Raw genomic sequence first — 23,703 nt, forward strand, 5'->3', positions numbered from 1 at the left:
ACATCCTCTCCAGCATTTATCACTCTCCTGATTTGTCCTGTTAGCCAATCTGACAGGAGAGATGTGGTACCTAAGAGTGGTTTTGATTTGCATTTCTCTAATCAATAGTGATTTAGGGCATTTTTTCATATGACTATAGATATCTTTAATTTCTTCCTCTGCAAACTGCCTGTTCATATCCTTTGACCATCTACCAACTGGGAAATGACTTGTATTCTTATAAATTTGATTCAGTTCCTTGTATATTTTAGAAACAAGGCCTTTGTCAGAGACACTGGTTGTAAAAATTCTTTCCCAATTTTCTGCTTCCCTTCTAATCTTGGTTGCATTGGCTTTGTTTGTGCAAAAACTTTTCAATTCAGCGTAATCAAAATTATCCATTTTGCATTTCATAATGCTATCTCTATCTCTTATTTGGTCATAAATTCTTCCCTTTTCCATAAATCTCATGGGTAAACTATTCCTTGCTCTCCCAGATTGCTTAAAGTATCAGCCTTTATTCCTAAATCATGAACCCATTTTGACTTTATTTTGGTATACGGTGTAAGATGCCATATGCCTATGCCTAGTTTCTGCCATACTGTTTTCCAGTTTTCCCAGCAGTTTTTGTCAAGTCCTCCTTTTTATCCCCACCTTGGAGACTGGTGCCTTTGTCTACACCAGCGCTGTCCCAGACTCCTCCTTGGCACCAGAAAACCCTTTTCCATGGACCAAGCCCATTGGGGGGCACTGGTGTCTCCCCCAAATGAAGCTTCACTCCCCCGCTTTTCAGATGAAGGGGGGACAAAGCTGACACAAATACAAGCCAAGCTTTATTTTTTCCAATTACACGTAAAAGTGGTTTTCAACATTCACTTTTTAAGCTTTTGAGTTCTAAACATTTTCTCCCTCCCCCATCCCTGACATGCCCAGTCTGACACAGTCCAGCAGGGCTTTAAAGGAAAAGACCCCAGGAGTGAAGGGCTGGAAAGCTGGGGGAAGAAGGCTTCTTTCTGGTCGGGTCAGGGGCCTTGTGCAGGATGCCCATCAAAGGAGGCTCCAGTGCAGGTGGATGGGGACATCCACCACCATGGCCACTGGCCCTCAGGGATTTCCGGGGCATTTTCACAGAAGCCATCCACTGGGTGGTGTCCTCTGGGAGGGAAGGAGGCAGAGAAGAGAAGGCAGCTCCCAGATCAATAAGTCTGGCTTAAGAGGTCAACAGCATGTCCCCTGAAGCCTGGTCCCCAGGAGGCAGCTCCAGCACAGTGGGCTCATTCTTCCAAACAAGTCCTGCCCAGGAAGGCCCATTCCTCGGGGGGCTGGGGGGGAAGCAGGAGGGGCATAGCCCCCTTCCATCTTGTCCCACACCCTGGACCAACTCAACAAGTTGGACCCTGCACCCAAAAAGCCAAGTCTCCACAGACACATCAGTGAGGCAGAATCTTGGGGTCCATGGGTCAGCCCCAGCTCAGCTGCCAGCTTCCAGGGACCCTCTGGAGGAGCCAGAAGCCAGAGGTTTGGGGCCCTGCCCTCGACCCACCCATATCATGCTTACCATTTGGCCACCCAAATCAGGTTGAGAAATTTGACGATTTCTTCATACAGGACAAAGACAACAGCCACATCCAGGCAAACTCTGCCAAGACGTGGAATGGTTCCTTTATAAAACCTGTGAGGTGGAAAATGAGTGAAAAAGAAATGTGCTCCAAAAAGAGAAGAACCTCCTTCCTTCCCTTCGATCTGAGTGCAAATCCAGCCTCAGGCACTCCTGGCTGTGGGACCCTGGACCAGTCACTTAACCTGTGCCTGCCTCAGTTCCCTTCCCTGTAAAATGGGGAAAATAAACAGCACCTCCTTCTAGGGCAATTGTGAAGAGCACAAAATGGGAATGTGTTTCATCCAATGGCTGGCACGTAGCAGGGGCTTAATAAAGCCTTCCTTCCTCCCTCTCTTCCTTCTTTTCTTCCTCCCTCTCTCTTCCCTCCCTCCCCCTCTCTCCCCCCTTCCCTCCCTCCCTCCCTGCTCCTCTCCTTCCTCCCTCCCTCCCCCTCTCCTCCCTCTCTCTTCCCCTCCTCCCTCCCGCTTCCTCTCCTTCCTCCCTCCCTCCTCCTCTCCTTCCTCCCTCCCCCTCTCTTCCCTCTCCTTCCTCCCTCCCTCCCCCTCTCCTCCCTCCCTCTTCCTCTCCTCCCTCCCGCTTCCTCTCCTCCCTCCTGCTTCCTCTCCTCCCTCCCGCTTCCTCTCCTTCCTCCCTCCCTCCCCCTCTCTTCCTCTCCTTTTCTCTTCCTCTCCTCCCTCTCTCTTCCTCTCCTCCCTCCCGCTTCCTCTCCTTCCTCCCTCCCTCCTCTCCTTCCTCCCTCCGCCTCTCCTCCCCCTCCACTTCCTCTCCTTCCTCGCTCTCTCCTTCCTCCCTCCCCCTCTCCTCCTCCCACTTTCTCTCCTTCCTCGCTCTCTCCTTCCTCCCTCCCTCCCCCTCTCCTCTCTCTCTCTTCCTCTCCTCCCTCCCCCTCTCCTCCCTCTCTCTTCCTCTCCTCCCTCCCTGCTCCTCTCCTTCCTCCCTCCCCCTCTCTCCCCACTTCCCTCCCTCCCTCCTCCTCTCCTTCCTCCCTCCCCCTCTCTCCCCACTTCCCTCCCTCTCTCCTCCTCTCCTTCCTCCCTCCCCCTCTCCCCCTCTCCTCCCTCTCTCCTCCTCTCCTTCCTCCCTCCCTCCTCCTCTCCTTCCTCCTTCCCTTCCTTCCTCTCTCCCTCTCTCCTTGGGTAGATAAAGCCCCCTGCTCACACAGGGCAGCTTCCTTCACCTCTATGGCTCAGGCCCAACCCTTTTAGGTTTACTCTCACTGATGCCAGATCAAAGCAGGCGCATTTAAAGCCCTGACCTGGGCCATTGTAATGACAAAAGGAAAAGCTAACACTTCTCCAGCATTTCCCAGGCACTTTACAAGGGTTATCTCACTGGATCCCTGTGGGAGGGAGGTGTTCTTATTTTCCCCAATCCACAGATGAGAAAAGTGAGGCCAACAGAGGTTCCATGAGTGACCCAGGGTGGCCCAGCTGCTGAGTGTCTGAGGCCCCCGTGAGGATCAATGCTTCTTCCATGTTCACAGATGGGGAGAGGGTTCCCTCCCGCCTTGGCTAACAGCCTGCAGCTCTCACACTCTGCAAGGACCCAAAATGTCCTAACTCATCTCAGTGGCTCAAAGCCTGGAAGAGTCCAGTGGGAGCAAATGTCTTCTTACTCCAGACCCTGGAAAGGATCCTCAAGGCTGGGTGGCTCAGAGGGCAGAGTCAGGAAGCCTTGGCCGTGAGACCCTGGCCAAGGCTCTTCCATCTGGACCTGCTTCCTTCTGGTTAAGAGGAGGGGTTTTCACCTCCTCAGCTCCAGTCCTAGGATTATCCTAAAGACCCCGACCTTGCCACTGACATCTGTTTGCCTCGGAATGGGTGCTCTTGGGCCATCATTTTATGGAGGAGGCTATGAAAGCTCAGAGAGGCTGGAGAGGGTCTGAAGGGGGATCCAGACCCCAAAGGTCAGAGTTCTATGCAGCACCCAGCACAGCTGTTAGGTGAGAGGGAGCCTTGGGAAGTTCCTGAGGCTCCACAGCCCCTTCCTCCCCAGCAGCCAAGAGTCTGCCCCATGGCCATCCCTGCTCTGAGACCTGCCCCCTGGAGTCAGTCACCCCAAAGGAGATCCCTCCCTCCCCTGAGGCTCATCCCTCCCTCCTCTGAGGTTCATCCCTCCCTCCTCTGAGGTTCACCCCTCCCTCCCCTGAGGCTTGTCCCTCAGCTCATCCTTTCAAGTGCTTGAACCCAACTTCCACAACCCTCCTGAACCTTTTTTTTTTAATTTTTTTTAATTTTTTTTTAACATCACACAGAAGCTGGGTAGATAAAGTGGAGCCAAGAATGGAAACTGAAAACCAATACCCAGCTGGGCAGCGTGGGGGTGGGGATGGGGAGGCCTTTCCCCACCTCCCCTTTGGTGGGGCTCTCTGGGCCTCAGGGGCCTACAGCCACAACACAGAAGACCAAGTTTCAGGGCTGAATCTTCAGACAAAAACGTCTTTGATTCCAGACAAGGATCATTATTCTGGGGAAATCTCCCAGTGGGGAGAAATGAGGATGTGGAATCCTCAAGCCTGTCTAGGGGAGCCTTCCAAGTCACTTACGCCATGATGCCTTCATTCTTATAGATCTGGCTGACACAGTCAAGCGTGTTTTTATACTTGTGAGCTTCCAGGCTCTAGAACAGAAGGGGCAGACAAGGAGGCTAGTGTAAAGGACAAAGCCAAGGCAGACTCTTATCTATCTAGCTCAGCCAGTCAGTCAATAAATATTGATTAAGTGCCTACTATGTGCCAGGCACTGGGCTAAGTGATGACAAAAGCAAGCTGAAAATGGGGGTTGGGGGAGAGAAGGTACCCAGCAAAGGGAATCAATCAATCCATCCATCCGTCTGTGTCTGTCTATCCATGCATCCATCCATCCGTCCATCTGTCCATCCATCCATCCATCCATCCATCCATCCATCCATCCATCCATCCATGTGTCCGTCTATCCACACATCTGTTTATCTGTCTATCCATATATCCACCCATCTACGTATCTATCCATGCGCCCATCCATCTGTCCATCTATCCATCCATCCATCCATGTGTCTGTCTATCCATACATCTGTTTATCTATCCATATATCCACCCATCTATGTATGTATCCATGCATCCATCCATCCATCCATCCATCCATCCATCCATCCATGTGTCTGTCTATCCACACATCTGTTTATCTGTCTATCCATATATCCACCCATCTACGTATCTATCCATGCGCCCATCCATCTGTCCATCTGTCCATCTATCCATCCATCCATCCATGTGTCTGTCTATCCATACATCTGTTTATCTATCCATATATCCACCCATCTATGTATGTATCCATGCACCCATCCATCCATCCATCTGTCCATCCATCCATCCATCCATGTGTCCATCTATCCATACATCTGTTTATCTGTCTATCCATATGTCCACCCATCTACATATCTATCCATGCGCCCATCCATCCATCCATCTGTCCATCCATCCATCCATCCATCCATCCATCCATCCATCCATCCATCCATCCATGTGTCTGTCTCCATCCATCTTTCCATCTATCCCTAAGTGGGTCTCCCTAACTCACTCAAGGCTAGAAGTGCAGTGGCCCCCCACCCCAGCGCAATCCCACAGGATCTCTGGCCTGCTCTAGCTCTCTGATCTAGACCAAGTTAGCCCTCCTTTGACAGCCTGGCTCCCCTGCCTGGGGGGCTCACTCTCTTGGGGCCAGCCTGAATGCAGAGGCTACTGCAGCTCTGAACCCCTGAGCTCGAGAGCACCCTCTCCCCCAGCAAGGCAGACTTCCCACACATTTGGAGGTGGCCCTTCTCCTCTGCCTTTGGCAGTGGCGCCTTCCATCCCACATCCTACTTTCAGGGGTACAGAATAAGTGGGAGCCCTTCCATCTTTGCAGATAGGCAATGTCTGGGCGTTGAGTTACCTGCATCCTCGTTTTCACCACGTCCACCGGGGTGTTGCCAAAGACGCTGGCAGCTCCTGCGACAATGCCGAAGACAGCGGTGACAAAAGGGTTTATAGTTGTCTTTGGATTGTCCCCTAATGGCAAGATTCAGGCTCAGTGTCAGGGGCTGGAGGCCAGCCCACTAAACTCACTGCCTGGTGGGACCAAAGACACCTTCTCTTCCCCAGCTCCTGGGGGAGGCAAAGTCTGGCTTTGGGCTCATCGCTCTTCTAGTCATTGAATCTCGCACGGGGCCCTTAGCTCTCTGCCGAAGGCGGGGGAAGCCCAGTGGGCTTTCTCATCTCTGCCAAGGCTGAGCCTGGTGGCCGAGGGAGCCGCTGAGTCCTTCCTAGGTGTCTCAGTCTGACTTTAGAGACCAGGCCTCCTGGACTGCTCCCAACAGAGAGAAGAATGGCCTGAGCCCTAGTGGGGCCCAAGGCCAGGACCTGGGTCCTGGAGGGGTTCCTTCGAGACTGCCCCCCCCCTCACTTGGCAGTCTAGGGAAGCCTTCAGATGCCTCTTCTCAGAATCAGGGTGTTAGACGGAAGAAAGTAAATGCACAGGGTTACAAAGAAAACCAGTTATGTGAAAATACCCTTTTATCTAAGTGTTTTTCCTATCCAAGTTCTCAGACCCCCTGAAATCCATCCCTGACCACTTTAGGGGGGTGGTGCCTGTGGACCTCAGAACTTGGCATCCAGCCCAGAGTGGACCAGAGAAGGCCTGGACAATGGGGGTGGGAATGGTCACAGACAGAGGAGCCAGAAGAAGGTGGGGGGGCCCTAAAGTGGACAGGGGGGAAGGAGGAGAGGTAGACAGAGAATGCTGCTCTCTGTAGGGAGGAAGGGAGAAAGGGTTGGCCCTGACCTCCTGGCCTGAGGGGCAGAACTGAGGAGGAGGGAGGGGGAGATGTGTGGGAGCAGCAGAGGGTTCAGGAACCAGGACAGGGCCTCACCACACTTGGAGGCTGGCAGACTTGGAGGCTGCTGATGACAGTAAGAGGTCTGGGGTTGGAGTGGGGGAGTGCCTGGGTCTATTTATTTAATCTGCCACAGCATTGGCAATCCCTGCCTTGGGGATGGTGAGGGTCCAGACCTCACACCAGGTCCTGAACCTTGGGGCCTCTCCCTTTGCCTGGGATGTTTCCCAAGGTCGACTCTGGCCATGCTCAAAGGGCCAGGACGAACATGTTACCTCGGTACCAGTTGCGGAGGGAGGTCATGGTGAAGAAGCGGATGGCCTGGTTGGATGACTGCTTGATGATGGTGGCTGTAAGGCCCTGATAGATTCCGTGCAAGTCTTCGAGGGGCTGCTGTTCACCACGGCTCCTCCTCCCCTCCTTTCCCCACCTTCACCCGAACCCTCCCAAGACTCCCAAGATGCAGCCATGGGCAGGGAGAGGCTGCTGGAGGCTCTTCAAGCCCCTAGGGCCAGAATCTCTGTAGCTCAGCCCAGGGGCCCAGGGAGAACCAAAGGGGAACCACGTGCAGTCAGAATTGCCCCTCTTCAGCAGGGCTCCTGAAGTACCTTCTCCCCGCACAATCTCACGAATTCCGTGTATGAATCCTTGGTATTTGATATTTCCAGATGTCTGATCATGAATAAATTTCACCTGTAAACCACACAAGGGAAGCTGGCCTCCCTGTGGCTAGCCTGGAGTGTCTGCAGCCCAGATCTGGCCAGTGGCCCCAGGCCTCTTCCCTCCAGTGCCAGGGCCCAGCAGGTGGCTGCCTCTCCCCTGGATGCCTGCTTATCTGGCAGACGATAAAATCCCCTTCCTGAGATGTTTTTGTTTGAGTGATCAAATCTAAACTTTCCAGGCTGAGTCTGACTCCCTGCTGAGCTGAAGAATGCCAGGCTGGTGCTGGGCAGGAGCAGCTGTGCCATCCCTGGCCTGACATGGACCCTCAGATAGGAATTTTCTCTCAAATGGCAGGGATGTTAGCTGCCACCTCTGCCAAGTGACCAAAGACAAAGTTCTCTCTCCAAAGGCTGCTAGCAACCTGGGCTCAAATTCATGGGGCACAGGGAGGGGAGAGGGGAAGAATGAGCAGACCAAGGCATGCTGAGAGAAAGAGCTGGGGGGTGGGCTGGGGAGAGGGAGGCGAGGAGGCGGAAGGAGAGGGAGCCAGAGCTCGAACTCTGGGATGGCACTGAAAAGGGCAGTAGCCCCAAACAAGGCCTTCACCCCATTTATCGTGGGGTTTTCCCCTTGGGTTCATAGACAGACAGCAAGTGGGCTGCCTCAGAATTGGGGTTGGGCCTTTCCCAGGCCCACCTCCCCACAGCACTTTGGGGGCCCTGTGATTTTAAAAATTTTATTATTTTTAACCTTTATTTTAGAAACAGTTTTGAGTTCCCAGTTCTCTCCTTCCCTCAAGCCACTGAGGAGACACCCAAAGTCAGGCCATGACTCCTCCTTATCAATCCTAGCCCCCAGTCCCATCCTGGCGTCCACCCTCCTCCTCTTCAATCCTGGCCCCTGGTCCCATCCTGCCTCCTACCTTCCTCCTCCTCTTCAATCTGGGGCCCGATCCCATCCTGCCCCCCACCTTCCTCCTCCTCTTCAATCTGGGGCCGGATCCCATCCTGCCCCCCCACCCTCCTCCTCTTCAATCCTGGCCCCCGGTCCCATCCTGCCCCTCACCCTCCTCCTCCTCTTCAGTCTGGGACCTGGGTCCCATCCTGCCTCCCTCTGTCCTCCTCTTCAATCCTGGCCCCCAGTCCCATACTGCCCCCCACCCTCCTCCTCTTCAATCCAAGGCCCCTGGGGTCTGCCTAGCTGCACTGCCTGCCAGCTCCTGAAGTCAGCTAGCAGGGGGTTGGCCATGGCAAGAGCGTTTCCCCTCTGGGCCACACTTGGCTCCCACTTGTGCACATTTCCTGCCTACTCCTGTACCCATTTCAAGGCCATGTCCTTCGAGGTCTTCCCACCAACCTTTATGGTTTCCAGAGGGCAGACAATCACAATGGCCTCCTTGGCACCAGCTCCAAGGCCACAAAGAAGGCTCTTGGCGTTGCTCAGCCTGCCATTGGCATCTCTGAGTTGATTTCTCAGGAATTCAAACATGCCAAACCTGCAGAGAGTGCACAGAGCAGCAGTGGGCTTCCAGTGCTGTCTCTTGGTACAGGAGTGAATGAACGAATGAAGGGCCGGCTCTGGGTCCAGCAGGCTGGAGGGGCTGGTGGCAGTGGCGAAGCCGCAGGCAAGGCCTTGTCTTTGTTTCCTTCCCACAGTGTGGGGGAGTGGGGGGTGATCTCAGCCACAAGAGCTGCCCCAACTGGCGTGGACTGCTTTGGGATGGGGAGGTGGCACAGGAGCTCGTGTCCACCCCTGGCTGGGGCACACCGTGAGCACCACCATCACTCTAGAATTCTGGGACTGACTTGTGACTGAATCTGAGCGGAGCCAACATGGACAAAAGCTGACCAAGCCCTTTGGCCTCAGCAGAAATCCATCCCGGCTCTTCACACAGAACAAGGGTTGGTGCTCCCCAAGCCCCCCAGGCTGAAGTGGTAACTCTGGACCTCATCTCATGTGAACCTCCCAACAATCCAGGGAGGTGGGAACACTACTGGCTCCATTTTACACCTGAGGACACTGAGGCTGAGTGAGTGGAGGTGGCCACCCAGCTTATTCAGTGACTAAGGCAGGATCTGAACTCAGCTCTTCCCAGCTCCAAATCCAGGGCCTCCAGCCACCTGTCCCACTTCACAAGGGAATGTCTGGACAGAAGCAGGGCCAGATTCTCAGGCTGAGGAGGAAATGTGGTGAGGGGGCTGCCCTGTGGGACCCTGGGCACTCACCCTACTGCTGACTTGGGGATAGAGCCGTAGAACAGGGAGCTGAGGCCCCAGGAGAAGCCCAGGAAGCCGTGCTCCGGAATGGTCAACTTCACACAGTGAGCTGGGAGACAATAGGGGAGGTCACCAAGGGAGAAGGCAGGCTGGGGGGGTGGGGGGAGGGCCGGGCTGGGGGGAGGCAGGGTGGGAGTGGGGGGAGGGCCAGGCTGGGGGGGTCACCAAGGGAGAAGGCAGGCTGGGGGTGTGGGGGGAGGGCCTGGCAGGGGGGGTTACCAGGGGGGAAGGGCAGGCTGGGGGGGAGGCAGGGTGGGAGTGGGGGGAGGGCCAGGCTGGGGGGGTCACCAAGGGAGAAGGCAGGCTAGGGGGGTGGGGGGAGGGCCGGGCTGGGGGGATTACCAGGGGGGAAGGGCAGGCTGGGGGGGAGGCAGGGTGGGAGTGGGGGGAGGGCCAGGCTGGGGGGGTCACCAAGGGAGAAGGCAGGCTGGGGGCGTGGGGGGAGGGCCTGGCAGGGGGGGTTGCCAGGGGGGAAGGGCAGGCTGGGGGGGAGGCAGGGTGGGAGTGGGGGGAGGGCCGGGCTGGGGGGATTACCAGGGGGGAAGGGCAGGCTGGGGGGGGAGGCAGGGTGGGAGTGGGGGGAGGGCCAGGCTGGGAGGGTGGGGAAGGCACAGAGATTTTTCTCACTGATGCTGCTGTACCGGGCCTGCTTGGCCTTCTTATCTAGCTGCAGCTGTGTTTTGATGTACTCTGTGGGGAAGGCGATGCAGATTTCGATGCCTCCAGCAATGCCACCTGTAGGGGACAGGGATGGATGGATGGGTATGGAGACATGGGTGGGGAGGGGGAGGAGAGAGGGGAGGGAGGGATGGGGGGGGGAAGAGAGAGAGACAGAGAGCCAGAGCCAGAGACAAGAGAGGCAGAGACAGAGAGGGGGACAGAGAGACAGAGATAGAGAGAGAGGAGAAAGGAAGAGAAAGAAAAAGTGCTACGGTTTTGGGAAGCAATTTGGAATCCTGCAAAAAAGCGACGAGAGGCTCCCTTTCTGCGCCCACATCCCAGGGAGGTCCCAGACGGACCCCAAACCTATCCCGAAGCCTCTTTTGTTCGTGGTAAGGGAGAATTGGAAGGAGCGAGCGCCCGCTGATTGGGGAGGCCGGCTCGGGAGAAAGATCGCGCCCCACGCTCCACAGGGGGAGAATGGGGAACAGCCGGACACGCGCTCACTCACACTCAGAACACACTCACACTCACACTGACCAGTTGCCCTGATCCCTCCCCTCCATTTTTAGCTCTTTGGTATGAGAGGGGAAGGGGAGGGCCCTGGCTGGTGCCCAATGCGTGTGTATGTGGACGGGGCGGGGGGGGGGCGCTGACAATTCACCAAACGACGGCACCGATTAGGCGCCTGCTGTGTGCGCTGATGGGCCGCCCCCGGGCAAGGGCGCAGGGTGACGGGCCGAGACAGACCAAGGGGAGGAGGGGGCGCCACCGAGTAGGAGGTGACGGGGGAGGAGGGACAGGCGGGGGGCCTCCCCCCGGTATCTGCGTGAATGACCGTGACCTCCACATGACGCCCCATGGGTGACCCCTCGGAATCTGTCCTCTTACATGGGGGTGGAGCGCCCACCGTGACTCCCACGTGACCCGACGCCCACGTAGCCCGGCCATCTAAGGGATGCCCTCCCCTCCTCCCACCGTGACCTACCCCACGCGACAGAGCAATTTGTGGAGACTCGCGTGACCACGCCCCCATTACCGGCCAGGATCGCCTTCCCCGGGTGCGTGCTCTTGCCTCCCTCAGTCCCAGGGACGGAGGGGGGGCCCAGGTCGAGCCTGGCGGGGTTGCGTAGCCTCAGAACCTCCGGCCCCGTCTTCGCCGAGCCGTTGGACCCCGTGCGCCCCACCTCCTCGACCTCAACCCCTCCCAGGCCCCGCCTCCTCACCCATGGCCCCGCCCCCTTAGCCTGACTCCCAACAGAGCCCCGCCCCTCCAGGCCCGCCCTGAGCCACGGCCCCTCCCCTCAGCCTCAATCCCGCCTCTCACTCCGCCCCTCAAATGTCATCTCCCCTCCTGATCAGCCTTGATCCCGCTCCCCCCAGGCTTTGGTCCCGCCCTTGGACATGCCCCCATCCCCACCTCCAGCCCCAGCCCCACCCCTCCGCCCTCTGACTTTCTGGTGAGAGACTTTTCCCGGCTGAGGGTGATTAATTAATAAGCAGGGGGGCGGGGCAGCTCTTGACTCATTACCTGCTTCTGATTGGCCGTTGGAGAAGAGCCGTATGCTGGCTCAAGTCTGAGCAGTCGATCCCGGCAGGTGACAGATAGGGAGACTGAGGCTCTGGGGAGCGGCAAACGCCTGTGGACCCTTTCCTTCCAGCCCCGAAGGGGATGGTTATAAGGCTTACTGGACCAGAAGCCTTCTAGCCTCCGTTGGAAGCTCTCCGGGGACGGGGAGCTCATCACTTTCCTCTTGGCTTGACCAGTGTCCATGGGCTTGATTCTGTTCTCACTCTAGCCCAATGGGGCGGACTGCGAGAGCCCCGCCGGGTCCCCTTTTACGGATCGGTAAACTGAGGCTCCGAGAGGCTGGAGACGGGCTTGAGCTGGGGCTTGCTATCCCTTCCCTCCACCCTGCCTCAGTTTCCCCCTCTGCCCCACGGCAGCGCCAGAGGCTGGCCCTGAGGCTTCGCCTGGGCGCTCGGACCTGAGCCCGGGCGGGGCAGGGAGGCATGGTGGCGCCCCCTCCCCCCTTTGGAACCTAGTCCGGTCGGCCTGGAGACGCATTCCTGGCTGCCGTGGGAACCGGAGTGTTTGCAGATCGCAGTCCCGGTGTGACCGAGGCCGGGAGCAGCTCCTGACAGTCCGCTCTCCAGTGCTCCGGGGTGAGGCTGGGGCAACCTGATAATACTCCTGGGGTGGGGGGCGTTGGGGAGAGGGGAGGGGGCTCTGCTGGGACAACCGGGTAAGGCTGCGGCGGAGGAGGGCTCGCTGGAACATCTGGATGAGGCTGCGGGGGTACAGGCGCCTCTGGGGCACCTGGGTAACGCTTCAGGAGGGGCTCTACTGGGCCCCAGGGGCAAGACGGTGGGGGGCTCGCTGGGGCGCCTTGCTCCCCCGCCCCGTTCTTGGAAGCAGGGCTGCCCCAAAGGGCCCTGAGGCCCAGAGACCTTGGCTCAAACCCTCCCTGACCTGAAGGCTGAGCCTGAGAGCTCCCTCCCTCCCCTTCTCCCTTCTCTTTTTCCTTCCCTCCTTCCCCCTTCCCTCCTTCTCTCTTCCCCTTTCCCTTCCTTCCTTCTCTTTCCCTCCTTCCCTTTTTCCACCTGCCAAGTCTTGTGGCCTGGGTGCCACATCTGAGGAAAGGTGCCGAGCAGCATGGTGGGGGGCCTAGAGAGATTGCCTGGTGAGATCGGGCCTAGCCTCTGGACTCTGGCCCAGACAGCCCCCCCAGAAGGAGCCCTTCCAGGCTAAGCACGCTGTTCTTCTGCAGGATTCTGGGCAGCCTCATTATCACTGTCAGTGTCCTTAATAAAAAATGGCTCCCCCAGAACTGAACACGCTAGCTTAGTGCTCTAAGATACCCTCCCTTAGGCACGTCTTGTGGCTGCTGCATCAATCCATCAACAAACATTCGGAAGCACCATGGAGCTTGCAGTCCACTCAGACCCCCAGCTCCTGCTGCCATGAACCGTTGTGTTTGTAGCCCTGTTTCCCTCACTGGGGATTGGTGCTGTAAACACTGGTCTCTCATTTTGTCTGTTCCACCTGGTATTCTGGGCTCTTCTACAGCTTCCTCCAGCCACCTCTTCATTCTATGCTTACAATGATTTCATGCCAGTGCAGGAAGCACTTCCGCATCCCTCATGAGAATCATCCAGCTGTGATGGGGAGCTCACTACCTCTTGAATTAGCCCTTTCCACTTTGGGAAGCCAGAATTTTTAGGACATTTTAACTGATCAAGTCAGAATTCATGATTTAAATTCCCCATTCCCTTCCCTTTATCTCTGTCCATTTTTGCCTTCTTAGGCCTGCCCCATCCCCCAGTCCTTCTGGCCAGGAGACCTCTTTGGGTCCAAAGTGTGCCCCCCTCTATATTAGCTATCCATCTTTGATCCCACAGAAGATGAGATGGGCAAGACCCATCCATGTGCCCTCCCTGCTGGATTGCTCAGCAGAGTAGGGCTGGGGCTAGAGTCCCAGGGCTGTCTGCAAGACCTTTCTTCAGGCTGCTACTGCCCCAGGAGTTGCCACGCCATGAGGCCCAGACCCCCCTCTCCATCTTGAATCCAAGCCTGTTGTGAGGTTGGGGAAGGTGTGTGCAGTCAGGACACTCTAGGAAGGCTAGGCCAATACTCTGTCAAGATCTGGAAAGCTGATGGGGGAGGGAGGGTTTGTGTCTCTTCGGATATCCTTCATGTCCTCCTGCAGGATTCAATTCAAGCAATACTTCTTCTGGATCTCCTTCTGTGTGCAGCACACTGTGCTAGGCACTGGGGAGGGAGAGTCCAACAATGAGAAAGGGACATGAGAAGCCTCCATGCCTGGCCAACATATGCTACACCAAGTCTATCAGTGGACACCAGCATGCATGAGGGGGGTGCCTGTGCCTGCAAAGCCTCCCTCAGGGCTCATTTCTAACTGAAGGAAGCAGGGAGGGCTTCATGGAGGAGGTAGCATTTGTGCTGGGTCTTGAAGGATGGCTAGAATTTCAGCATCTGAGATGGGCAAAGGCAGGAAAGTTCAGACATTCCTGCATGGTGGTGGAGAATAGTCAAATGTGTCTGGAGGCTAGAGGATGGGTAAGGATGTGGTTGGCAGTACGAGGGAGGGACTGGTGGGGGGGGCAACACTGGCTTGTGGAGGGGCCTTTGGGGTCCTGGCAGGGGTCTGGGCAGCCAGGTCCGGCCAACTGGCTGCTTTTGGGGCCCGCAGGGGCCGCTCAGAGTCTGCCTGCTCTTCTCCAGGACCCAGGGAAGCCACCATGGCCAAACTGCTACAAGCCCCTCCCAAATTCCTGCCGCCTGAGTGGCACATCGCTAACAAAAGCCAGTACAACAGCACAGAAGCTCAGCGCTCCAAGTCTGAGCGCCTCGTGGCTGAGAGTCAGAGGCTGGTGGATGAGATTGAGAAGATAACCCAGAGAATGCAGGGTGATGTCAACGAGAAGATCGGTGAGGGGCCCACTGGGGGGGTGGGGTCCTTCCCCTGCATTGGGCCTGCTTCTTTGAAAGATGAGCGAGTTGGACCAGAGCATGTCTAGTGTCCCATCCAACTCAAATTGTCCAATGTGATCCATGAATTAATCCAGAGGGCAGGGGGGCAGAGGGGCAGGGAGCTAGGGAGCCAGGAGGAATGGGGAGCTGGAAGCCTAGGGAAGGCTGTGAGCTGGGTCACTGAAGCAGTAAGGCAGTAATAACGATGTAGATGATAATTGTCAAAATGCCTTTGTAGTTCTGTATCACAAAGTAGACGAGACTCTCCACATAGAAGGTAGAAGAAGTAAGCCATTGATTCAGACACCAGAGAACCACATCCCACAAGCCATTCATCCAGTCAGTCCACTTCATCATAACAGCAAGGAACCCAAAACATTCAACACACAATATCACGACCTGGAGCCTCGCCATCCCAAAACCTCTCCAACTCCCTGCAGGGATTTTCCCCAAAACAAACTCACAGTACAGCTAAGTCAGCCTGTTCAGCTCTATCACAACTGTGGCCATTAGCAGCCATAACATCTCTCTCTCTCTCAGTATTTTCTGTAACATCCTTTTTCTGTCAGGAAGCTCCTCCCACCATATAACTTAGGTTTCCTGTGACTTAAGCAGGTCACATGGCCTATTAATGGGTGGGAAAGATCTTCAAATCTAAATTGCTACTACAGTCACTTAGCCATGAGCCTGCCCCAAGTTGAGAAGAGGGGCTTTTCAGGACACTGAGGCTCACTTTGCAAACATGGAAGGCCTGCTTGTACAATGTCATGGCAGGGGATATGAGGATCCAAGACTGATTAAGATGGTCCCTGAGCATTTTGTACTGTGTGTATGAAGCCCTGGCTTTGCTAGGAGAAGATGTGTGACCTTCAGCCAGGTGCACAGCCATGGGGGGGGGGTTAGCCAGGTGCACAGCCATGGGGGGGTTAGCCAGGTGCACAGCCATGGGGGGGTTAGCCAGGTGCACAGCCATGGGGGGGGTCAGCCAGGTGCACAGCCATGGGGGGGTGGTTAGCCAGGTGCACAGCCATGGGGGGGTTAGCCAGGTGCACAGCCACGGAGGGGGGTCAGGCAGGTGCGCAGCCATGGGGGGGGGTCAGCCGGGTGCGCAGCCATGGGGGGGTTAGCCAGGTGCACAGCCATGGGGGGGGTCAGCCACGTGCACAGCCATGGGGGGGTTAGCCAGGTGCACAGCCATGGGGGGGTTAGCCAGGTGCACAGCTATGGGGGGGATCAGCCAGGTGCGCAGCCATTGGAGGTGGAGGTGGTGAGTTTCTGCATCTGTAAAATGAGATGATTTTAGAGTCAGGAGGGGCATTAGAGGCTTTATCATCCCTCTCCCCCATTTTTTCCACTAATCTGCTGATTTTTCACCCTCAAGAATTTCATTCAGACTCTGAGGATTTGCTGTGTGTGCTGGGCTGGGGAAGGCACCAGGAGCCCCCTTTGGTCCATCCGTCAGTCAATCACAAAATTGGTTCATTGTTTGCTTCATGCTAGGCTGCACCACACTCAGATCTGGGGACCCAAAGTCTCAAGAGAAGCAGGGCCTGCCCTCAATGAGCTGCCATTCTATCAGGATAAAAGCCAAATCTCACTGGGGAGGGAGGCTCTGGCAGGGATTGGTGCTGAGCTTGAAAAGGCACAGAGTGTCTCTTCAAGGAGGGCACAAGGCACCCACAAAAGCTTGAAGATGAGAGAGGGATAATCAGGGAAGGAAAGAGGAGGTGCTTTGAAGGGTCAGTGGTATTTTAGCTGGGTGAATTTAGGGGGAATGTCCAGAGAAGGGCAGCCAGGATGGGAAAGGGTCCACATGGAAGAGAGATGGACTAAATAGGGGACGGTTAGTTTAGGAGACCCCTCTCTTAGAAGAGACCTGAAGCCAGAGGGCAGAACCAGCTTGGGGAGTGGGGAGAGGGTCAGGACAGACTTTCTGGCACAAAGTGGAAAGGGGCTGCTCAGGGCAGCTGGGTAGAAGTGGAACTTCTTGTTCGGCAAGAGCCAGGTGGGTTCTAACGTGCCTTTCTGCTTGGGGTTACTGACATCCTGATTCTGCCCCTGTCATGGGGCTTCCTCAGGAGGTAGAGATACGTGCACTTGGATTTATCCTCAGGTAAGTCTCTGTGGGATCACCCATCCAGGTGGGATGTCCAGCAGGCTAATGGTTCAGATAAGAGAACCCACAATTATGGAAGCCCAGAATTGGTAGGAAGTAAGATCGGTCCCAGGCATCCAATGTACCAAAGAGGCAGAGAGAAGGAAGGCGCCAAGTACACTTTTGAGGGTTTTCAGGGCAGGTGGCAGACCATCTCACCTGGGTTCTTGTGTCCCCAGTGCCTGGCACATCCAAGGCTTGTTGATTGACTGATGGAGTGAGCCAGCTTTGCTAGGATGGCCAAGTGAGGCTCGATGGTCAGTCACTGATTGCTCGACCCTCTGTGTGTGCCCTGCAGAGCAGAGACTTGATGAAATAAAGTTCTGGAAGAAGGAATTGGATGACAAACTTGATCAGCTCGTAAAGGAAACTGAAGTGCTGTTCACATTTAAGACAAGATTGGAGAAGGCTCTGGAGAGCTGCCAAGAGCCCTTGTACATTGCCCAGAAATGTCTGGCATATAGGTGGGTAAAAGAGAGAGGGAAGGGGGAGAGGCAGAGGGACAGAGGGAGAGAGAGGGAAAAGGGAGAGGGGAGAGAGGCAGAGGGATGGAGGGGGAGAGAAAGGGAGAGAAGAGAGAGGGAGGGAGGGGGGAGAGGAAGAGGGATGGAGGGAAAGAAGGAGGGGAGGGGGGAGGTAGGGAGAGAGAGAGGGAGAGAAGAGGGGAGAGGCAGAAGGACAGAAGGAGGGAGAGGAGGAGTGGAGAGGTAGAGGAATGGAAGGGAGGGAGTGGGGAAGGAGGGGGAGAGACAGAGAGAGATAGAGAGGAAGCAGAGTTGGGCATACTCTTCCAGGGTTGGGAGGCCTTTGAGGGAAAGGATTGGGATCTTGGCTTAGCTTGCCTGAGCCCAGGGCCCCATTCAGATACCAGGCTCCTGCCTGTCTTCCCTGTCAGCCAGCCTTGATTGAGCTCCTCCTGGGTGCCAGGCATCATGCTGAATGCCGCCCCTCCCCCCCCACTCCAGCTTCCCTGCTCACAGGGGAGACATCATATCCACGTGAAAGTACAGAAAACACACAGAGAGAGCTTAGACCACAGACATTATGGCAAAGTTTGACTTTCTCTTGGCCCATCCCCCCCCTCCCACTCTAGACCTGTTCCATCTCAGGGCTCACAGGGAACAGGTCAGAATGAGAGAGGGGGCTCCTGAAGCTGGAGCAGGAAAAGACAGGGGCAGGGGGCCGAGGAGGGAGAGCTGAGGTCACCAAGACCCCAAGGTCAAATAGCTTCGGGAGCAGAGGTCAGCCAAGAGGCTGGGAAAAGGGGAGAAAGTCAGATGTCCTCAGAGACTGAGTGAGAACAGAAGCCTTCAGTGGAGTGGAAGAAAGGTCGGCTGGGTGAGAGTGCCCTGGCCAGGGGTCTTTGTCCCTCAGGGGTGCCCTGTCCTGGACTGCCCATCTCGCCCTTCCCCAGTGGGACCTCTACCCTTTCCTTGGCCAGGGAGCAACGTGTCGGCATTGACCTAGTACATGATGAACTAGACCGAGAGCTGGTCAAGGAGGAAGAGATCTTGCAAGGGGTCATATCTCTGCTCCAGCGAACCCTGGAAGAGACCTCAGAGCAGCTCAGGTATGGGTGGGGCCAGGGAGGGTGCCCTGTCCCCACCTTACCTTCATAGCCTGTTCAGCAAACACTCAAGTGCAAATCCCAGCCACCTGGGGGCAAGCCTCTTCCTCAGTCGGGGGTGCTGTGGTTTCCTCCATTAATGAGACAATTGACTTCAATGACCCCAGAGGTCCCCATATCAGCTCTGATGTTCTGGGGTCCCATCCACAGAGGGAAGCAGGGGCCATCCTACCCAGATCCAAGCTTTTCAGGCATTAGAGAATCCAAGTGTAGCAAGAACTGGGTTTGGAGGTGCCTGTTTGTAGGTAGGGGCATACTAACTCAGGAAGCCTGTGTGAGGAGGAAGGGGAGAAGACCCCAGACCCATCCTAGAAGGGAGAGGCTTTGAATGAGGGTGAGCAACTTGATGGGGAAAGGAAGCCTGGGATTGGCTAACTGGAGAACTCTGTATGTATACACACATGTGTATGTGTGTACATGTGTGTGCGTGTGTGCATGCGTGTTTGTTCTGACTTTTCCAGGTTGAACCGAGCTGCTAAGTACAACCTGGAGAAGGATCTGAAAGACAAATTTGTTGCTCTGACCATCGAAGACTTCTGTTGCTCGCTCACCAACAACAACCCTGATATCTGCTATGCCAATAATGTTGTCAGAATTGAGCCCAAGTATGTATGTATGTGTGTGTGGGTGGGTGGGGGAAGTATGCTCCAAGTATAAGGCAAGGTGCTGGAATGAGGGTGGGAGCCTGGATTTCCTTCTGGACTCATTTCTGGTGTTAGCTGAGTCTGGTAGGGATAGCGGGCCACAGAGGGCCCCCATGGAGGGGGTGAAGGTTAGAGAGAAGCTTTTGGAATGACCCTCCCCCCACCTCCTTTGCAGGAGGCAGGCACTGACCACCAGTGCTGCCTCCTTGTCCTACCTGGGCTTGCTTTCTCATGCCCCTGGGGAGCATGCTTCCTGGACCCCTCCCCACTCCATCCCAGCCTGAACCTACAGGGCTTCTCCTGCCTTGGTCACTGTTCCCAGGGCTGGGCTAGGTGAGTCTGTGATCTCCATTGGCAGCCAACCTTCCTGCCTCCCCAGTCACACTCTTCTCAGCCCTTTGTGGACATCAAGGCCGACAGCCTGCCTTGACCCTCCCCTGCTTCCTCTCCCCTCCCCTCCACACGGAGTCTAAATGAAATAAAAGTAGTTTATCAAACCACCACCAGCCTTAGGCCCTGAAAAACTGAGCTACCCTCCTTTGGGCAGGGCAGGTGGGCCGGGAGGGAAGAGGGTCTCCTCCCTAGGGACCTGGGGACAGAAAAACCCTGATCCACCAACAAGGAAAGGGGGAAGGTACAAAGAGCAGAGTGGGCTGCAGAGAGACAGGCTGGGAAGCTGCCCTGGCTTGGTCTCCAGGCCTGAGCCAATGGCTTGGGAGGGGGCAGTCTGGGATGGCAGGAGAGGCTGTGTCCTCAAAGTCCAGGCCAGAGCTCTGAATCCAGTGTGTGCGTGTGTGTGCGGGGGGGTGAAGGTGGGCACAGGCAGAGTGAGAAGGCCATTGTGCCAGGGCATGGGACAAGCTTGAATCTATGCAGCACATGCATTGGAGCCGAATGAACTTGTGGACTCAGCCGGGGGCTCAGCTTTGCTCCTGAGTCAATGCTCCTTGTTGGCTTGTGTTGGAAAAGTCCTTTCTCTGCTGGGTTGCCAAAAGCCATGGAGAAAATTGGGTCAATACTTGACCAGTAAGGCTCCTATTGGAACATTGAGAATGAAAGAAATCCGGATGATGTCCAAGAAAGCAGCTGTTGAAGTGGGCCAGGGCTCTGTCACACTGATCCCATGCTAGCCCAGCCCTGTTCTGGACATGGGGCATCAGTGGGACTCAGGGACATTGGTTTAGTTTTTTCATTCATTCAACAAACATTCCAAAGAGCTTATGGGAAGTGCCTGGCTTCTGAGACACCAAGGTGAGTGAGTGAGGCCAAGGTCCTGCCCTCAGGGAGCTCCCAGTCTGGCAGGAGAGGGCCAACTTGGGCCCCTCTGTCCCCATGGGATACTGGGCCATCTGCCATCTGCATAGGGACCATGATCTGGTCCCTTCTTTGCCCAAATATCCTCCACGTTCGGGCAGCAGCCTTTGCACCATGGCCTTTGGCCTCCTCAGGAGTGTCTCGGTCGTGCCTTCTCTTCCAGCTCTGTGAGTGTTGATGATTGGGTGGATTTCTCCAACGTTAATATGGAGAAGGCAGATAAGCAGAGGAACAACACATTGGCACTGGAGGCCTTGATCGACAGAATTCTGTCCCAGACGACCAATGACCTGCGTAGACAGTTTGAGACTGTGAACGTTGCCTTCCAAAACCGGATCAAACAAACAAAAGATGCCAAGGACAAATTGGCCATGCATCTAGACAAGGTGCTGCTTGGGTGACAATGCCAGGGGAGGTGGCGGTGGGGGCAGGGGTGAGGCTGTGGCCCTTGGCATCCAGTCTGCAGAATGGGCAGCTGCAATACTGGGGAAGGGGGCCAGCCATCTACTTTCTCCCTGTTGGTTGTGGCTTTTGTTGGAAGTTGGGGTGGGGTCCCATCGAAGTCTGGCCAAGGCCTGCTTTCCTGAGCTAGAGACAGCCAACCCATGGGATGTGCTTTGAAGCTGTTCAGTAGCACCAGATCTTCCAGGTTTGAGTTGGAAGGGCCCTGGGCCATCCTTTCGTCCAGCCCTATGTGCTATTTGTGGAGGAGCAAGTCCAGAAGAGTCTTGGGACTTGTCCAAAGCCAAGTCTGCCCCTGCCCCCCAAACCCCATGGCCTTAAACCCCTAAGCCCATCTCAGTTCAACATGCCTCTCAAGAATGCTTCTTGTGCCAGTTGTACGTGCCACATGTGGAGCCCCCTCCCACGGGCTTTCTGGCTCTAGCTAGAAGCATCTGCCCCCTCCAGGCCTGGATTCAGCACCCTGGCCAGTGGTCAGCTGAACAGGCTCCTTGGGCTCTGGCCTCAGAGGCACTCTTGGCCAGTAGTCAGCTTTCTCCCCTCCTCCACTAGCCCCTATTCCAGGGTTCAGCTAAAAACCCCTCTCTGCTCTCCAGTCCATGTGAGTCTCAGGTCCCTGAGGCTGAGGCTCCAAGTCATACCCAGAGCAAACAGCCAGAGCCAAGGATACATACCTATTCCTTCTCTGCTTCACTTTATTGGCTCGGAACGTAGTGACCATCCCAGAGAGTTGGGTGCAGGATCCTGGCTTAAGCCCTGGATGCAAAGTGTAATGTGGTCATGGTGGCGCTGCCAGGCCCATGGGTAGGGACTCTGCTCAGAAGGGAGGCAGGATGCTGGCTACCAAATGAACAGTGTAGACAGAAGCCTGAGGCAGCAGGAGGCTTTGGAGAGGGAACAGATGGGCCTAGAGGAAAGACTTAGATGAGAGGGGAAGATTGAGGAGGGTTAGGGTTATGCACAAAGCATAGAGAGATGGGACTCCAAGTAGGGCCTGGGAAATGCAGCCTGGTTAGAACCAAGGATCTGTGTGGCAGGAGGGGGCAGCAGAAGACAAGGCTGGAGACAGGTGGGTCAGGGAATAGACTTTAGAGACCCACTATAGCTTCTGATCTAGCCCATTTGTAGGCATTCCTGCATGAGTGAACATTCCAGTCAGGAGGATGAGAGGGTGTGGTGTGGGGAGAGGGACTGGAGGTCTGCTTGGACCTTGGGCTATGAAGCAGATCCCCCATCAGGAAGATGAGGGTGGAGGGGGAGGGAGAAGGGGCCAGAAACATGCTTGGACCTTGGACCATGGGGAAGGCTTTTGCTGAAACTGCAGCCTTAGTGGGTCTGAAGGAGAGGAGGTTGACCCTGACCCTCATGATGCTGGGTACAGACCTTGGACAGGGACTCATGCACCCTCTTGCCTCGGCTCAGGTGATGGATGAGATCACCTCCCAGGAAAATAACATTGCAGTTTTAAATAAAGCCATCCTTGACAAAGAGGGTCCTGCCAAAGTGGCTCAGACACGCCTTGAGTCTCGGTGCCATCGGCCCAATGTGGAGCTGTGCCGGGATGTGGTGCAGTGCTGCCTGTTGAAGGAGGTTCGTGAGATCACCAGCAACATTGGAAGGTGAGTGGCAGTCCAGAGAAAGGCCATCTCTCTCTGCACCTCTAGGTGAAGGCACCATGGTTCTCCAGGTGGGAGATCTAACTCTGGCCGTGGGTTCCAGCGATCTAGTGGGTATTATTTGGGTCATTCAACTGGTGAGAGCCGGAGTTGAGACTCTTCCCAGGGTAGTCCATGAAAGGCCAGTATCGTCTGTGATTCTGCTGTCTTATCAGCACGCAAAGACAAGGGGGATGGGCCCCGAGGCAGCAGGTTCTGAAGGATCTCTGGCTAGGTCCTTCTCTGGCTCGGACTGGAGAATTTGGGTCTGCATTAGCCTTGGCTCTGGGGTGGGGGGAGTGAGAATTTGGGTCTGCATTAGCCTAGGCTCTGGGGGCGGGGGGGGGGGACGGGAATGGAGATTCTGGGTGGGTCGTCCTGAGGGCGTCCGGTGCGTCAGGTCCCCCTCCCCCCACCTCCCACCCCCGTACCCAGCGCCATGAGACTGTCTCCCTGTGTCAGGCTGAAGGACATGTTGGCCCAAGCTGACGCCGAGCTGAAAGAACTGAGCCGAAGGCAGCTGTCGCTACAGGAGGAGATCCAGGTGAAGGAGAACACGCTATACATCGACGAGGTCCTCTGCCTGCAAATGAGGAAGATCATCCTCCACCACGACTTCTGAGCGGGAAGTCTGGCGCGGGGCCGGGCGTGTCCTGCTCCAGTTCACTTGGATAGTGACAGAAGAGTTCAAATTTTCATTAAACCAACTCCATTAAACCAAGCAGGCACAGGCACTGGCCTCTCCTTGCAACCGGTCGGTGCCTTGGGCGGTCAGGGTAAGTCCCCCGGGGTCCAGTACAGAGACTCTGGGTGCACACCGACACGGGGCAAGCTTGGAGGTTCCTCAGTAACTGAAGAACACAAGGAGATATACGAAAGTTAGCCCTGTCCATGTAAACATCAGGCTTTGGCTCTGGGCCAAGGGGAGGGCTGGGGCTCTTCTGGAATAGGTGCGGTGCAAATAAACCCAAGACACAACTCCCCGCGGCTCCTCTGCCTGTGCCCCAGAAGCTTTGGAGATGGAGCCGAGCTTGAGTTCTTCTGCGGGCTGTTTGATTTAATTGGGCAGCAGAGAATGGGTGGGGCCTAGCTTTGTGTATCAAGAGTGGCACAAAGGTGTGTGCAAGGCAGTGAGCGCCGGGGAAAGGGTGCCAGCCCTGAACACCTGACCACAGAAGGTGACCGCCTGTCCTGGCCAGAGCCTTGGGACTAATGAGGCGTCCTGGGCAGGACTTGCTCTGGGGAGGGCTCTTTAGGGGCCCGCCTGGAACAGTGCGGCGGCTACACCTGCGGAGGGGCGG

At 56.0% G+C, this 23,703-nt stretch overlaps 2 protein-coding genes across 2 annotated transcripts; one reads left to right on the top strand and one right to left on the bottom strand.

Moving 5' to 3' along the window:
• Nucleotides 1-790: 790 nt before the first annotated feature.
• LOC118847404 lies at nt 791-14,315 on the bottom strand. Its single transcript, XM_036755851.1, has 12 exons — nt 14,154-14,315; nt 11,993-12,370; nt 11,582-11,845; nt 11,090-11,297; nt 10,018-10,125; nt 9,340-9,439; nt 8,471-8,609; nt 7,060-7,144; nt 5,512-5,627; nt 4,146-4,219; nt 1,538-1,651; nt 791-1,134 (listed from the first exon to the last, which is right to left on the bottom strand). Coding segments are annotated over exons 1-12 (1,749 nt in total). The 3' UTR covers nt 791-1,133.
• On the top strand, nt 12,116-23,024 carry TEKT1 (tektin 1). The gene is made up of 8 exons (XM_036753460.1): nt 12,116-12,216; nt 14,297-14,503; nt 16,999-17,164; nt 18,142-18,270; nt 18,789-18,932; nt 20,449-20,671; nt 22,170-22,366; nt 22,865-23,024. Exons 2-8 carry the CDS (start codon nt 14,314-14,316, stop codon nt 23,022-23,024), a joined length of 1,209 nt encoding a protein of 402 aa, XP_036609355.1. The 5' UTR covers nt 12,116-12,216; nt 14,297-14,313.
• The last annotated feature ends 679 nt before the right edge of the window (nt 23,025-23,703 follow it).

Source organism: Trichosurus vulpecula, chromosome 4 (assembly GCF_011100635.1).
Source record: "Trichosurus vulpecula isolate mTriVul1 chromosome 4, mTriVul1.pri, whole genome shotgun sequence".
Lineage (NCBI taxonomy): Eukaryota > Metazoa > Chordata > Mammalia > Diprotodontia > Phalangeridae > Trichosurus > Trichosurus vulpecula.

Bases quoted from the DNA above. Each gene is read 5' to 3' on its own strand.
- TEKT1 (XM_036753460.1), top strand. From the start codon at position 14,314: ATGGCCAAACTGCTACAAGCCCCTCCCAAATTCCTGCCGCCTGAGTGG. The intron at 14,504-16,998 runs GTGAGGGGCCCA...TGTGCCCTGCAG, and splicing joins TGATGTCAACGAGAAGATCG to AGCAGAGACTTGATGAAATA. The intron at 22,367-22,864 runs GTGAGTGGCAGT...TCCCTGTGTCAG, and splicing joins ATCACCAGCAACATTGGAAG to GCTGAAGGACATGTTGGCCC.
- LOC118847404 (XM_036755851.1), bottom strand. From the start codon at position 14,315: ATGGTGGCTTCCCTGGGTCCTGGAGAAGAGCAGGCAGACTCTGAGCGG. The intron at 11,846-11,992 runs GTGGGGCAGAGG...CCATTGGGCTAG, and splicing joins GGCCAGCCTCTGGCGCTGCC to AGTGAGAACAGAATCAAGCC. The intron at 4,220-5,511 runs GTAACTCAACGC...CTTCTGTTCTAG, and splicing joins TGGTGAAAACGAGGATGCAG to AGCCTGGAAGCTCACAAGTA.